Below are 16,220 nucleotides of genomic sequence, written 5' to 3'. Positions count from 1 at the left end.
CCTTCTCACAGAAGAGTAAAGACGAAAGCCCTTCAGGGTCAACTGCACCATCAGAGCAGAACTCCGCCATTCCCTCACCTCAGGTAGAGATCAAGGTGTTCAGCCCCCAGCCTGTATACACACCCCCCCATCCCACCAGCCCTGCAAAAAGCGTCCAAATCCCAGAAATAGTGGACCGAACGTTCCCAGCAGACCTGCGCTTGCCTGCCGTGGCACCACCGCAAATTCCTGCACCAAGAGAGTTGGAAATTCAGCGCCGTAATACAGGCGATTTCGGCTTTTCCCTTCGACGCACCACCATGGTGGACCAGAGGCCCGATGGGTCGCTCTACCGAAAGGTGGTCCACTTTGCCGAGCCTGGTGCTGGAAATAAGGACCTGACTCTGGGGCTGGTGCCAGGCGACCGTCTGGTAGAGATCAATGGAAGGAACGTGGAAAATAAAAGCAGGGATGAGATCGTGGAGATGATCAGACAGTCTGGAGACACGGTGCGTCTGAAGGTGCAGCCCATCGTGGAGTTGAGCGAGCTGAGCCGCTGCTGGTTAAAGAACACCAGAGGCCCTTACCGTGATGTTAATGAGGTGAGATATCCTATGTGTTACGGTTTTGATGTGTTTAATCGCACATTGAAGACTAACTCCAACACACTGACCACGGAGTTGCATGGGTGCAAGCTATTCTTCTTCACAAAATGTCTCTTCACCGTCCACTATGCCAATAAAACCCAAAGAAATTGTCAGTAGAATCTGATAAATAGTGTTTTTAGCTGAAAGTGCAGTTTGGATCGTACGTGTTCGGCATTTCCACGGTTCTCAGGAAAACCTATACAGCATGAGAGTACGTACTGTATGCTTCAGCAACATTTCAGATGGGAGATCAGTTACAGCCTTGAGGTATTCTGGCAATTCAGAGCGATATATGTGTGTCTGTTGACATCTGAAAAGACAGTTGTGCAGATAGCTGTTGATGATGTCAACAGTTTCAGCGAGACAGCTCAGGGGGGTTAGTAACCTGTCTAATGCGTTTTTGTCGCTCACCCATAATGCATCTGTATTTGTGTAGATTCCCATCTGAGTGAAGCAAACGGCAAAAAGGTCAGAAAGTCAAAAAGTGTCTTTTATTTGTTCACTGAATGTTTTTTGATATTTACCCTATAACTTTAGTATGGAGCATTCCGCTACGCCAGTGGCATGGGTTTGATGCCCAATGTATGAACATAGAAAGTTTGTATAAAAACATCTGTGAAATGCATAAATATAGAATTTGAATGTAGAAATGGATTAAAAACTATTCCTGAAGGTCTAATCATATCTTGTGAGATCTTTGTTTCAGTGTTTGCAGCAGAAATAGAGACTTTTTACTTGTCTGCTCTCTTGGCTTTGCTGTATTCCCCAGTTGCTCCCTGACACATTTTCGCCTCTGTATTCTGGTACAGCTCAGCGAACGGCCCTGTTTCAGAATGTGGGCAAATCTGTGGACCCGACAGCACTTGTATATTTTAGTCATATGTCGTAAAGCATTGATGAAAAGGCTGAAAGTGAAGATTTCTGTGATTTTGGTAGTCAGTCTGAAGGTCAGGTGCTACGGGTGAAAGCAGACGTGATGTCAGCTGTGCTTGTTTCTGTAGTCGTTTTTCATCGTGATTCGTCAGATATTTCAAAACGAAGTTGTCACACGCTCAAAGTCACATAGGAAGTCACAGTGGTTGCATTTCCCTATTATTATTAGATGCTTAATATTTATGCATAAATAGTACAAATCTTAAGTTTAGTCATCTTAAAAAAATGTGTATATGTATTTTAAAATTCACATTTTTATTCCTAGCTGACACTAAAATTGTCCCTTGCATTTTTTTAGTTAGTTTAGGCTGACATCCAAATTCTGATATGTTAATTTGATCTGGCTCAGCATGAAACCAGAGCTCAGAAGAGATTAAATTGCATTGAGTGATTTTTTTGTGATGTGTAGAATAACATGGGGGAGGTAAAAAATATAGAATGCTGTGTTTCTGTAATATTTGTTCTTTTAAACCGTAAGAGGTTTATCCTAGTGCAGCTGAGAGCATCTGGCCTGCTCTGACAGAGCGGCTCTTTACACAAACAGCATTTCATCTAATGGAGTGAAAATAGGAAGAAACAGGTGTTTGAAGAGAATGTTTTGTCAAGTTAATCAAATGAGGAGGCATGGATCACATGAGTCAGCAATTACTCTGCTGGACCTGTTGTCGTGTTGGTTTGCTTGAGTTTGAATAGTGTGTGTGTGTGTGTGTGTGTGTGCGGACAGAACTCTTTACATGCCTTTTGCTAATGGATAACCAGTGAAATCTCAGTGTCAAAGTCTGAATGTTATTTCAGAACACCATCCAAAGCTTAAAGTGTGTCAGGCCATTAGAAATGTTTATTGCCAACTATGTGCAAAAATGTAAATAATGATAAAAAATAAGGAAAACGTTTTAATAGCTTTAATTAGAAACATTAACATGATCGCTTTATATTATATATGTGAAATTATGTATAAATTCCTTGTTAATAAAGTGGTTCTACATTCTGTTCTGTTGTAAACCCAAAATTGTGAGATATAAACCTTTGTACAAAAACGTGTTGTATATTTTATATCAAAATTTATATCTTCGAAATTGGACTTTTCTCACCATTTTATATCTCAAATTTCTGAATTGTGGGATGGAAAAGGTGTTTTTTTGTTTTTTATCCTTTTGTTGGAAACAGGCTCACATATAAATATTATAGTCGCATAGACATTTATGCAGTCTAGATGCCTCTGGGGAAATTTGCCCCAATAATGCCGAAAAACCAGAGCAACTCAATCAGAAGTGATGCAGAGAATCTAGGACATTCAAGTTATGTTGACCAGGTTTTCTCCCAAGTTGCTGTTACCAAATATCAGTAACTCACCATATTCATTTTTTACAATAATGATGCAAAACGCGTGTCCTCATACCGTCCATCTCAAATGACGGTGTTATCGAGATAGGAGATGTCAGATCAGCCGCTGTAATAAACTGCACCCTTTGTGACAAAGTGGCCAGTCTCACCCAGCCTGCAGGGGGCAGGAGTCCCACTGGGGTTTTTACTGGCCCACTTTAAGCCGAGCACAGAAAAAGACATGACACATTTGGGATTGGCCTAGAAGTGGTTATTCTATATAAAGACTGTGATACAGAAATCTAGACTATGCCACTGTGGAGAGCTGCATGGAGAAATTGCTTGTTGCAACTTGATGAAAAATATAGTGAAATATGGATGTTGTTCAGTGCAAAAAGATTGTCCACCTGCTTCTAAAACACTTACAGTTAAGTTTAACCAGAGGCTAAATGTGTTATAATAGCCCCGCAGTCATTGAGACAGCTTTCTATGCAAATTAGGATCTGTGTAGATTATTCACAAAACCCTTTTTTAGTTTTCGCCTGGTGTAACTACCTTGACCTTTTTGAAAATACAGCAAATCCTTTGTTCCTGTTCACAACGTTACCTGATATGTAGTTCCTTTGAATTAGATCCTAAAATAGTGCACACAGCTTCTGCAAACAAATTACATTACTGTTTTTATATATTATTATAACATTTATTTATATTTGTTGTATTTTTGAGTTAGCTTTTATTATTTTAAATTATTTATTATTTTTTCCTTAGTTTTTTCATTGCATTTGTTTATTTATTTGTTATTTTCATAAACATATACTTTATTCATTCCAGTTAGTTTCCAAGGCAACATTTCAAATGTTAGTTTCATCTTTAATTGAATGTTCAATTACAGTTAGTTCTTCCCAAAATGAAATCATTAATAACTCACCCACATGTCGTTCTGTAAGACCTTCGTTCATTTTCGGAACACCAATTAATATATTTTGATGAAATCTGAGAGCTTAGAGCATAGTCAGCAATGCATCTGCAATGTTCCCAGGTCCAGAAAAGTAGCAAGACTTTAATTTAGCCTTTATTTCAATGACCAAAAACAATTTTTAACATCACTGGGCGCAAATCATTCATAGTGAGAGAACTGAAATGGAAGACAGATACTATGTCATGCAGCATGAGTGGCTTTATGCCAGTAGAATGTCAGGCATTTGTTCAATCGTGGTGTGTCTGTGAATGTGACAGGAAGCGCTTGTGATTTTGTTTGACAGGTTTGATTGTTTGCGCCGATACTTACCAGACAGACAGGTTTCAGCTGCATTACTGTAGTGAGAAGAACTACACTTCAACACACACGATCTCCTCACACCCTCTCCTGTCGTCTTAGCTGAAGGATTGGCCTCTGAATGAATGAATCAACATGCTCTTATATGCTCTTTTTGTGTGCCTGCTGAATCTGTTGGGAAATACGAACACACAAATGCATTTAGTGCTTTTTTGACTGAGAGTTATGAGCATGTTTAGAAGGCTTTTCCTTTGCTCTTTTGAAGTACAAGAGTTCAGTGTACTATGTAGACATTCTTTAAAGTTTACAATGCAATGTTTGCTAACCTAAAACCACCCACACTTGTATATCAACACCTGTTCAGTACTTAGCAACTTGAACTGTCCTGATGAACAACAATGTGAACAATGCTGATACTCAAAGGTTAGCCAGCCGCAAGCAACATGATTGACATGTATAGTACATGTAGTCTTAAAGGGATAGTTCAGTCAAAAATAAAAATTCTGTCATTAATAACTCACCCTCATTTCATTATAAGACCTGTATTAATATTTAAAACACAAGTTATAAGTTATGTCAAATTCATAGAGCTTCAAGAGCTTTCTTCATAGACAGTAATGAAACTACCACTTTCAAGGCCTTAGAAAGATAGTCTGTCAAATGTGACATCAGTGGTTCAAAACTAACTTTACAATGCCTCAAGAAAACTGTTTGTGTGCAAAGAAACAAAAATAATAATTTTATATATGTGACCCTGAACCACAAAACCAATCATAAGTGTCAAAATTTGTAAACTGAGATTTATAATCTGATAGCTTTTCAATGTGTGGTTTGAACGGACAATATTTGGCCAAGATACAACTATTTGAAAATCTGGAATCTGAGGATGCAAAAAAAAATGTAAATAATGAGAAAATCACCCCCAAATGAATCTAAATAAAAACTGCACATCATAGTTATTGCTACAAATATACTCTAGCGACTTAAGACTGGTTTTGTTGGCCAGGTCACACACACACACACACACACACACACACACACACACACACACATATATATATATATATATATATATATATATATATATATATATATATATATTTTTTTTTTTTTTTTTTTTTTTTTTATTATTATTATTATTGTGCCAAACATTACCAACAGTCGGTCAGTCTAAAATTCTCCACATGTCTATGTCAGTCAGTGTTTGCATTGCTATTCTAAATAACCCCCACTAAGTTTTATAGACACTATCCTGTATTATTTCTTTGGGCTCAATGGCACTCTTTTTTCGTCCGCCCTGTGAGGGTTCAACAGCCTGTGGACTGTGAATGTCCTCTGACTGCTCTGAAACAATCTGTCTGTGAATGGCTTCATTAACTAGTATCAGATTAGATTATGTAATGGATTAACTTGGCTGCACATCAGGCACTGAATACAGGAAGTGTCTTTCGTCTGTCATCAGTGTCTGCTGTCCCTCCGTCCTCTCTGTCAAATCTCCCTTTATGTCTCCACTTTATTTCCTGGCCGATGACCCAGAAGTCTTTCTTGAGCTGTCAGTATTGCCCCAGTGGTATCATGAGATTGAGAAGGCCTAAATATTGACACTGGTCAGGGGACACAGGGGTCCAGGAAGTGGCTTTAGCCAGGCTGATAATTATCCTGGTTTGGATCGCCGGGTCAGTGTGACGACCAGCTGCAGTTTTTGGGCTGATTTTTGCTGGTATTTGGCAGTGGGACTGTGTGAAGCTGTCCAGTGTTCAAGCTCTAACTGTGAGCATGTTGGCATAGGGATGATCCCGGGCAGTTTACCAGTCCGTTAAATGTGACTGGGTTAATGGAAGCAGTTGGTTAGTCATTTACCTCCTGGCCTTTCACACCCTAAAAATATGACATAATGTATAGAATCAAAACAATGACCATATTAACTTCCTTAATGCATTTTGAATGCCATTCGATGTTGTCAAAACGACTGCAATTTAATTTGGTTGTGCAGCTTTGGTTTTCACAAAGGTGAAGATTATTTTTCTTTTAAATGTCACACTAAGGGTGTGTTCACGCTTGTAGTTTTGTTTTGATCCATAACGAAAAAAGAAAATAATAAATTTGGCCCTTGTGCGCTTAGCAAACTACAAGTACTAGAACAAGACACAAAACAAAAAGATATAAGGATAAGCCCGCAACCTGATTAACCAGCTTTTTCAACATATATTTTTCGTCTTACCAGCTTACCAAATATAAAAAATAATGCTGTGAACTGGCATAAATATGCTCGTTGTACGTGTACAAGTGAAGTACTGTTGCAAAAGAAATGTCAGTTCTGGTACCTGCACTCGACTGTTATGGGTATGTGTTTGTTTATACATGGTCTGTTGGTCCATGTTGTGTTCATATTTCAGTCAAACTGCACCAGAGTTAGCTTGGAAGCTTGATTGTTGCACAATGAGGTTCTGATGGCAGCGTTCACACTTACTCCACTGAACTCTACTAACAGAGCAATCAGATCAGATTTCATTGCAGCAAAACCAAACCTACCAGGTTCCTATGGATTTCTTTTATCATCTACTTAAGACATCATATACTCTTTCCATAATGTAAATGTTATGTAAATCACTATGTAGACAGTAGCAGCAAGACCAGACAAGAGCAGCTGCTATTATCTATCTGCAGGGTTGTGCCCTTAGGATGTTTCTGAATGAGAGAAACATCTTTTTTTCCCACATCTCTGTGCAATACTTTATGAGTTTGTGAATCAGCCTGTACCTTACTTTAGTTGTGTTTTCCATGTCTGACGTAGACTAGAAATTTGTTAAAAGACTACTTATTTTCAATTTCAAATGAATGATACAACTTACATGTTAACTTATGGTTTGTCAAATCATGCTATGCTTATCTTCTGTATGCTAGCTAGATGTTTTTTTTTAGATTTGATCAAATCCTTCAAGTATAGCTTATATTAAACATGACTAAACAGCACATATGTACTTAAAAGCAAATGGCTTGTTTTCTGCTCCATTAGCACTTGGTATTAGCAAACATTGGATTAGCCAGAACAGCTAAGAATAATCAGGCTTTAAAGGAAGGAGGCGCCACATTTCATTACCCTAGCAACGTGCAGGCTACTAGGTAGAGCTTAGACCTCCCACCATGTGACATTTTGTACATGTTTGGAGACCCACCTAAACTCCACACTTCATATTAGTAATGTAAGTTTTGATTTATGTTTGTGTTTTTTTATTTATGTTATGTTTGCCATTTAGTCCTGCCTTCTGTTTCCTCTAATCAGTGGGTATAGTTAAGAAATGAAAGAATGTTTGATAAGGCGCGCATCATTTTGTGTCCATTTTAAAGCATTGTGAATGCTGTGAATTACAAGGAATTACGTTGCTTTCAGTGAAAACAGCGATAAGATAAGAAAAAAGAAAGACCACACAGAGACCATCCATCCATCTGCATGCGGAGCTAATCAGATTAAGGAGCCCACCACGTCCTCCATAGACAATGCTAGCCTGTTTGTGTCCTGCTTGGTAGCACTGATATGATATAATATGATATGACAGGCCTGGACTGGCCTACAACCCCACCGGAATATAAGGCCTCATGGTAGGTTTGTATGAGGTAATCGATCATGAGTATTGTGTTTTATGAACTGGTCTGGGTGCTTCAAAATTCTATTGTATAATATAAAACAATAATATATCATAACATATGTATTTTTAGATTATTATATATACATAAAACAAACTATTACTAATAACAGTGACTCATTGCAGCTCTATCATTTTTAACTGATAAACCTGATAAACTAAACATGCCACTTGCACCAAGCTATGATGTGGTGGGTGGCTGCATATATGTGCTTAATTATTTTGAGGATTGCTGTATGTTTGTTGGGATGTTTAGGGTGTTGCTTACTCATGCAAGTTAAAAGAGCTCGACTATGACCTGCTGGTGCATAGATGTGATGGGACCGCCTGGGATGGGTTACATGGCAAAAGCATGAGGTTGGAAGTTTGTTATAACAATAATAAGTCAGGTCAACAGAATTGAACTCATGAAGAGATGTACGCAACATCGCCCTCTGGTGGATCTTTGAGAAACAGCAGCGTTTTGTTTATTCACGTGTGTTGTGGCCCCCTTGTGGTGCGATTTGAACATGTTATCTCTGTTGGAAAAATGTGTAAATTCAGTTTGGCTGGATTTTCTGAAAGAACAGTTAAGCTTTTGTAATCCAGTTTGCATGTATGAGTGTGTGTGTGTGTGTGTATGTGGTCAGGGGGTACTGGGGTCCGCGTGGTTATTTATATCGTCAGTGTCCTCAAGCAGCTGTTATCCCCCCTCCCAAGTTTAAACTCTTGCTTGACGTCTTTTTCGTAACGTCCTGCTCCACGTTGAGCCCCACTAAAGACAGCCTGCCCATGGATGTCTACCTGACCATCTGCTTTATATAACAAAAGGGATCCGATGCGTCTACTTTGTGTCTGACAGGTACAAGAATCGGTGTTTAGAGCCTGCTGGACAGCTGTTCGTGTTTGTGTGTGCTGGTTACTTCACACTGTGGCCTCTTCACATGTGCTCTATTTATAGTGAATGTTCTGGTGTGTCATGAAAGCTCAGTCCTGTTGCCTTAAATTGCACTTTCACTTTCAGACACATTGTTTTTGCATTACAAATCTGCTCATGTAGCATTGCTTTTTTGAAGCTTGATTCACGTTATTTTATTTGTATACTATAGTAAAGTTCGAGCTCCAGCTCTCTCATGTTTACTCACCCTCATGTCATTCCAAATAACTTTATTTTTAGTCTTTAAAAGAGGTGGAATATAACACACAAGTTCTATGAAACACTTTCTATTGTCATTTTGGATATTCGACAGCCCTGCATGTCATTTACATTCATTCAGAAAGAAGTGACCGAGATCATTTTCAAAAATGAACGCATTCAAAGTCGAACGATGTGACCATCATATTCTGACTATGCTGAAAGCCTAAATAATGCTCCCGCTTTATGTTTACTCCATTTAACAGATGAGATGTTAATCCTTATTTCTTTTCTTGTAGCTAATCATTCTACCCATTCACCGCAGTGTCCTAGTACCCCCAAAACTTCGATCGGAAAGACTGCCTGCATTTAACCAATCCTGTATTCTGTCTCTCCACAAACCAGCCTTTCTCTCCACCCCTTTCCTTCCCTCTCTTCTCCTGAACTGTCTGTTTCATCATGGCCTTCTCATCTCGCTTCTCATTTTGGGAAAAAAAGGAAAGTAACGTTTTCTGATGATTGTTTATTAATTTATTGTTTGTTTAAAAACCAGATTTTTCTCCAAATTAAGATAAATGATTGTTTGGTCAGTATCTTGCAGACCCCTTAAGAGGACACTGGAAAAACTATGACATAGGAGGAAAAAGTGTATTTCATTGCCTTTGTATTCACTTGCAAAGTGTTTGCGTTCTCTCTAAAAAGTGTTGGGTTCCACCAAGTAGCTTTGCATTTGCTTGCAAATCTTTTGCATTCTCTTAGTATTACTTTTCACTGGAAGAACCTCCCTTGCTCACATTTTTAATAGCTTTAGCGTATGTATGTACTGGTTTTTAGTAACTCAGAAAGACAGAGGTTAATCTTCAGTCTGACAGATTGATAAATTGTATGTCAAGAGAAGAGATGTCTAAGGTAAGAGCATCTGATCTCTGGTTTAACTTTCCTGTCTCTATATGCCTCCTTACAGGTAAAAGATGAAAATGTCCCGGGTGCAAAAAGCTCGAATGTAAGTGTTTGAGTAACATTGTCATTACTGCATGACTCGGATTTCAGATGGGTGTTTGTTCTGAGATCAGAAGAGATTACATCTTCCAGAACTCTGCATTTGTTATTGTGGCTGTGGTTCACTCTAAAACCCATCCTGTGTGTTTTCTTCACGTATATCATCAGGAGGTGCTAAAGATGGGGTTTGTTCAGAAAATAGTGGTCTTTTTCTTTTTGGACAGCTGTTTGCTTCCAACTTCATACTTTGTCTGTAATTACCATATGGAAGCAGTGCATCTGTGTCTTTTCTTCATCCAGATGAAATTTAGTATATGAAATTTATTTGAAACAGGGTGGTTCCTGAATGCTCAAATGTGAATATTAAAAGGTGTAAAGATAATTTTTTTGTAGAATTAGGTGAGAGTGACGATATTTGGATGTTTGTTTAGAACTGTACTGCTGCTGTACTCCAGTGGGTGGGGCTTGCTGGCATCACGCCCTGCTCTTTTTGTCCTCCAATCACTGCAGTAGTGGGAGGGGCAGCTGGAGGAAGAAAGAGAGGGAAGGAGCATGAGAGGGATGCTGAGCTAAGATTGTGTGTGTCTGGAGCAAATGTGTGAGAGTTTTGCAAGTCATCATGGAGGCACAGGGCTGGAGGCCTGTCCAGCGCTCTCAAAGTGCTGCTGTCAATTTCAATGTCCCACAGAATGCCGTGCACAGCTGGAAGAGCACCAGTATCATCACCTTCAGGATAGACATGAAGGTCTGTCTCCACATAAGAGCTCGTTCCTGGTATCTTATCACTAAATATGCACTTTGTTATTTTATAGAATGAGATTATTTTGAGGTCTTTGCAATACTCCAGGTTCTGAATTGTGTTGTGTGTCAGAGAGGCTACCAAAGCCTGTGCGGTTGATCCCGTAGAGTTGTGTTTCAGGGCTGTGAGCCAGTGTTGCACTGCAGGGACCTTAATTACTGTGTTTTGTTAACCTGCCTGACTGTGCTGAGAAAAGAACTGCAAAGTGCCTGGCCATGTGGAAGCATGAGTCTTTTTCTGATGGACTTTCAGTACTTGCAGCTGGGCTGAAGAGTGTGAAGACTCTGATATTCAGAACGGCACCCATCTGTCATTTAGGAAACTCTGGAAGTTTGTTGCTTGTGGAATTATATCAAAGTTATTGTGAACATAAAAGAAAGTGCTATTTTAGGTTACAAAAGGAAGTGAACTTTTACCTTTTAGCTCTTCCTCTAGTGTGCAATTTCATAGGTTTTTTTCTTTTGTGTTGACACGTGTATGTTTTGTACGTGTGTTTTGGGTTGTGTGAACAGTCGGACAGTGAGAACAGTATGAGTCAGTCTCAGACAGCAGTAAGTGGCTCCATCGAGCGACAACGGGGCGAACCATCAACAGTGGTGAATCCAGAGTGGCCACTGACTGTAGACCAGAGAAGCAGCGATTCCAAGAATGGACGACATGGCAGTGTTGAGTCTGACCCATTGACAAGGAAAGGGCTAAACCTGGCAAACAAAGCTGGGTCAGAGGAAAAGCCTTCGACAGCCACTTCAGTCCCCAAAACAAGCCGTCCACTGCAGACTGGCAGCTCTGTGGATGGAGATGCCCTCTCTGTTGGATTGACCAGCCTAATGGGCCGTGCAAGGACTAAAGAGCATCGCTTTCGCTTGAGAGCTGCCGAACGCAAAGAACCTCAAGAGGAAAGCAAAGAAAGGATTGATGAAAGTGAGACCCCCTCAGAAGAACCCCAACCTTCCGCCCCTGCAATCAGTCCACCTCCTAGACTGGACCCTCTTGCCCCTCCTGTTGGCTTTTTACCTTCTAAGCCAAATCCTCTTACACCTCCAGCTGGATTCCTTCCAGTTGCCAAGCCTGATCCATTGGCTCCACCTGCTGGTTTCATTCCAGCTCCTAAACCAAATTCTTCTGTTCAACCTACACCCAAACCAGATCCTCTGGTACCACCGTCAGGATTCAACTCAGCTCCTAAACCAAACACTTCCACTCTACTTACACCCAAGACCGATCCTCTGGCACCACCAGCGGGATTCATACCAGCTCCTAAACAAAACCCTTCCATTCCCAAACCTGATCCTATGGCACCACCAGTGGGATTCGTTCCCACCCCAAAGCGTGACCCTTTTGCCCCAGTGGCAGGATTTATCCCCAAGCCCAAAGTTGACCCATTAGCACCCCCTACAGGCTTTATTCCTGTACCAAGGTCCATTGCTGTACGAAAGCCAGAGGTACATACTGCATGTATTTCTGAATGCTTTAGTAATGCATGTTTGCTCAGTAGGCCAATACCATGAAACTCTGCAAGGCTCACTGCAGAACTAATATCGTCATAACTCATGCCAAATGCTTTTTTTCACACTTGCATAAAGACTTTGACTGCTGTCTCACTTTAACCCGCTGAAGTGGATCGAAGCAGTAACTTCAGCAGCTGATGCCTGCAAGAATTTAGCATGTCAACTAATGATGCTGGGGAAGTGACTTTTTGTGATTCTTGAGACCATTTTCTAAAGCACACCATGTCTGTTGACCCTTCAAATGGCTTTAAAAAGTTGTGGTAAAAGTGAGCAAAAGTTTGCTAAAGCCATGACCACATATCAGATTGTTATTGCATTCGTGCTGACCATGTCAGTTACAGTGGCGGCTCCTATTTCGTTGTATTTTGACATGATTGTAGACCATGTGTCGTACTGACGTGTTGTGTCTGTGAAGGTAAAGGAGGTGTTAAAACCTTCCGCGGCTCCTGCTGGAAAACTTCCATCTCAGATCTCCAACCAACAGGTGTGTCCCACAACTGCCAAGAAGTTTGTGTAAGACAGTGGTGTTCAGCTGTGAGAATTGTGTGTTGTATCAGGCTTGATCTTGCATTGGTTTTAATGTTAGCATCAGGTGGTTTGATAAATAATCACTCTGCTGATCCTGCTCAGATCCTTTTCAATTTCATCTATAGGGATCTCCAGTGATGCCCACCCTGGGAAATCAGGTGCAGAAACATGTCCCTCTGCCATTTCTTTCTTTCTTGTTTTCACAGTTCTCATATGAAGTGTTTTATTCTCCTGTTGATTTCTGTTAAGTCTTGAGAGGATTTGTGTATTCATGACTTTTTGACTTTGCTCTCTTGCTTTTCCTGGCCCTTCGCAGGCTAAGGCAGCTGAAGATCCTGTGGCTATCCTGCAGGCTGCACATGAAGCTGCCAGTCTGTCTAAGGTCTGGCTACTGCATTGCCTGTCTGTGTGCAGTTCTGCTTATGAGTAAAGTTTAGTAGAGTTTTGTTGTGCCATCAAAGGAATCATATCACTCCAGAGCTCCTGTTCAAACCAAAGCATGAGTTATAGTTCCGTTTGTTTGTAGTATTCTGTGCATTATAATTTTCTTTGTGTTGTGTGAAAAGAACATTAATTAATTTTCCATAGCTGGTGTGTAGACTTCAACTTGATGTGCATTGCTCTGCTGTTTATTTTTAAGCTGAATGTGTTTGTCAGTCTGTATTGTACATGATTCTAGCTGTTTTGTTGTGTATAAATGCTTCAGTTTTATATTTAATTTATATCCCAGATTTTGAAGGAATCATATCAAAAATTCATTAAAGGAATCAAATCACTCCAGAGCTCCTGCTCAAAACAAAGCATGTTTTACAGTTCAGTTTATTTGCAGTTTTTTGTACGTTATAGTTTTCTTTGTGTTGTGTGAAGAGAATATGAATTAATTTTCCGTAGCTGGCGTGTTGGCTTCAACCCGATGTGCATTTTAATGCTGAATGTATTTGTCAGTCTATATTGTACACAATTCTAACTGTTTTTTTGTGTAGAAATGTTTCATATTTTATATTTAATTTATATCTCAGATTTTTGTTTGCAGGATCCACTTCTCAAGTCAAAACTAAACAAAATCTGAACCGAATCACAGTCAGACCGTAGACTGCATGTTTGTGACTTTCTCTTTCATTCTCGCATGCAGGTGAAGACAGAGGAACAGCTTGCAGCAGAGAAGGCATGGTATAACACTGAAAAGGTCTGGCTTGTCCATAAAGATGGCTTCTCTTTGGGTTAGTGAAGTTATAGTTCATTACTTCGATTAAGATCTGAATAATCATGTCCAGTGTAAGCAAATAAATATGTATAAATAAACATGTTGTTTGTTATAGCTACACAGCTCAAGGCAGAGATGGGTTCTCTACCAGAGGGGAAAGTGAATGTCAGACTCGAACATGATGGGGCAGTACTGGAAGTGGACGAGGATGATGTGGAAAAGGTAGGCGGAGTCATTGTCACAAACTACTTGTGTAAAAGCTAAGAAACCTGTTTCATTACCCTCATCTGTCTGTCTGTCAGGCAAATCCTCTATCATATGATCGAGTGGAGGATCTCTCCTCTCTCCTGTACCTCAATGAGTCCAGCATCCTTCACTCCCTTCGTCAGCGCTATGGTGGGAACCTCATTCACACCTACGCTGGGCCAAATCTTCTGGTGATCAATCCGCTCAGCACGCCTGCCTTGTACTCAGAGAAGGTACGAACTTCACACAAAGTCTTAAAATGACCTCGAAGTTATGACAGAGAGAGATGGAGTGACACCGGTCTGTTTATATCAGGTGATGCAGATGTTCAAGGGCTGCCGGAGAGAGGAAACAGCTCCTCATATTTTCGCTATTGCTCAGTCAGCGTATCATCAGCTGCTGACCACACGTCAGGATCAGACCATCGTGCTGCTGGGCAAGAGTGGCAGCGGAAAGACCATTAACTGCCAGCATCTGCTGCAGTACCTGGTCACCATCGCAGCTGGCAGTGGAAAGGTGTACTCAGGTGAGAAAGAAGAGCCATGTCGTTTACTTATAGTTTATTCTTAATTTTTATTTTTTTATAATTTCATTGATTACATTAAATTCTATGACTACGTCTTCACCCCACAGCTGAGAAATGGCAGGCGGTCTACACGGTTCTGGAAGCTTTTGGAAACAGCAGTACAGCTATGAATCAGAACGCTAGTCGATTCTCACACATAGTCTCTCTTGACTTCGACCAAGCAGGACAAGTGGCCTCTGCCTCTATTCAGGTAAGGTACAACAAGGATAATAACGCATAATTTCTAAAGACATCAGGGGATTTGTTTCTGATTGACTCTTGCTTTATGTCTTACATACAGACCATGTTGCTGGAGAAGTTCAGAGTAACCAGACGACCAGAAGCAGAATCAAGCTTCAATGTGTTTTACTATCTGATGGCTGGAGCAGATGCAGCTTTAAAGTAAATGACAGACTATTACACTATAAACATTTTTTATATCTACTTCAATTTAAAAACTAAAGTTCAGTTGAATTTTAAAAATTAGTTCAAAGGGTTAAAGTTGACCAGCTAATGGAATATTATGCCTTTCAGGACTGAACTTCATTTTAATCACTTTGCTGAGAGCAGCGCGTTTGGGCTGCTCCCTCACTCAAAGGTAATAAAAGCCACATGTATCATCATTATACACACATTTTATCATCATATATCATATGTCAAATGCTCTGCAGGGTGAGGACAAGCAGAAAGCCACTCAGCAGTTCACTAAGCTACAGGCTGCCATGAAGGTCCTAGGCATCTCTGCTGAAGAACAGAAAACAGTGTGGCTGATCTTAGGGGCCATATACCACCTTGGTGCCGCTGGGGCCACCAAAGGTAAAGCTACCGGGTCCTCAAGTGACTAAACCAACACCAAATGTGTGAAAAAGTAATATACAGCATGTCTGACTGCACAGAGTGTATTTTAAAATCTGACCACTATGAGTCACCAGAGTCTTTCCAGTCATGTAACTCACAAAATGTTTTGCTGTTTAGACTGTTTGCATTTGATGTCTAAAAACATTTGTCAGTATTGACAGGGATTGTCCACCCAAATATGAAGACTTTATTTACTCACCCTCATGTCATTTCAAATCTGTATGAAACCAATGTTTTGAAGAATGTTGGTAAAAAAAGCAGTTTGCAGTTTGGTTCACGTTGATCTCATTGTCAAAGGAAACCATAACTGTAACATTCTTCAAAATAAAGAAAAATAGTCAAATAGGTTCAGAACAACATGAGTGGAAGTAAATGATGACAGAATTTAAATTTTGGGGTGAACTGTGCATCTAATCATGCTTCTTTACGTATAACAGTTGTTGTTTGTGTTTTTATGTATAACAGTTGTTGTTTGTGTTTCAACTTTTTATTGCATATTGATGTTGCATGCTGCCTCCATCATAACACAGAAAAAGATGCAGGTAAATGCAGGTCTCCCTCTTTCTTTTTTAAGTGGTTTAATTTTTTTATTTTATT

General features: G+C 40.0%; 1 protein-coding gene across 1 annotated transcript in view; it reads left to right on the top strand.

Moving 5' to 3' along the window:
- The window catches only part of myo18aa (myosin XVIIIAa), a 38,650-nt gene that overhangs the window by 1,814 nt on the left and 20,616 nt on the right, over positions 1-16,220 (top strand). Inside the window, 15 exon segments of the mRNA XM_043229302.1 lie at positions 1-581; positions 9,881-9,919; positions 11,227-12,156; positions 12,638-12,706; positions 12,876-12,908; positions 13,067-13,132; positions 13,883-13,970; positions 14,070-14,176; positions 14,257-14,433; positions 14,516-14,726; positions 14,834-14,976; positions 15,067-15,167; positions 15,300-15,363; positions 15,437-15,581; positions 16,154-16,165. Of these exon segments, the coding sequence (XP_043085237.1) occupies positions 1-581; positions 9,881-9,919; positions 11,227-12,156; positions 12,638-12,706; positions 12,876-12,908; positions 13,067-13,132; positions 13,883-13,970; positions 14,070-14,176; positions 14,257-14,433; positions 14,516-14,726; positions 14,834-14,976; positions 15,067-15,167; positions 15,300-15,363; positions 15,437-15,581; positions 16,154-16,165 (2,766 nt within the window).

The sequence above is a fragment of the Puntigrus tetrazona genome, unplaced genomic scaffold (assembly GCF_018831695.1).
Source record: "Puntigrus tetrazona isolate hp1 unplaced genomic scaffold, ASM1883169v1 S000000002, whole genome shotgun sequence".
Lineage (NCBI taxonomy): Eukaryota > Metazoa > Chordata > Actinopteri > Cypriniformes > Cyprinidae > Puntigrus > Puntigrus tetrazona.
Note: the sequence above shows the minus strand (reverse complement) of the source record. Positions and strands in the feature narration are given on the sequence as shown.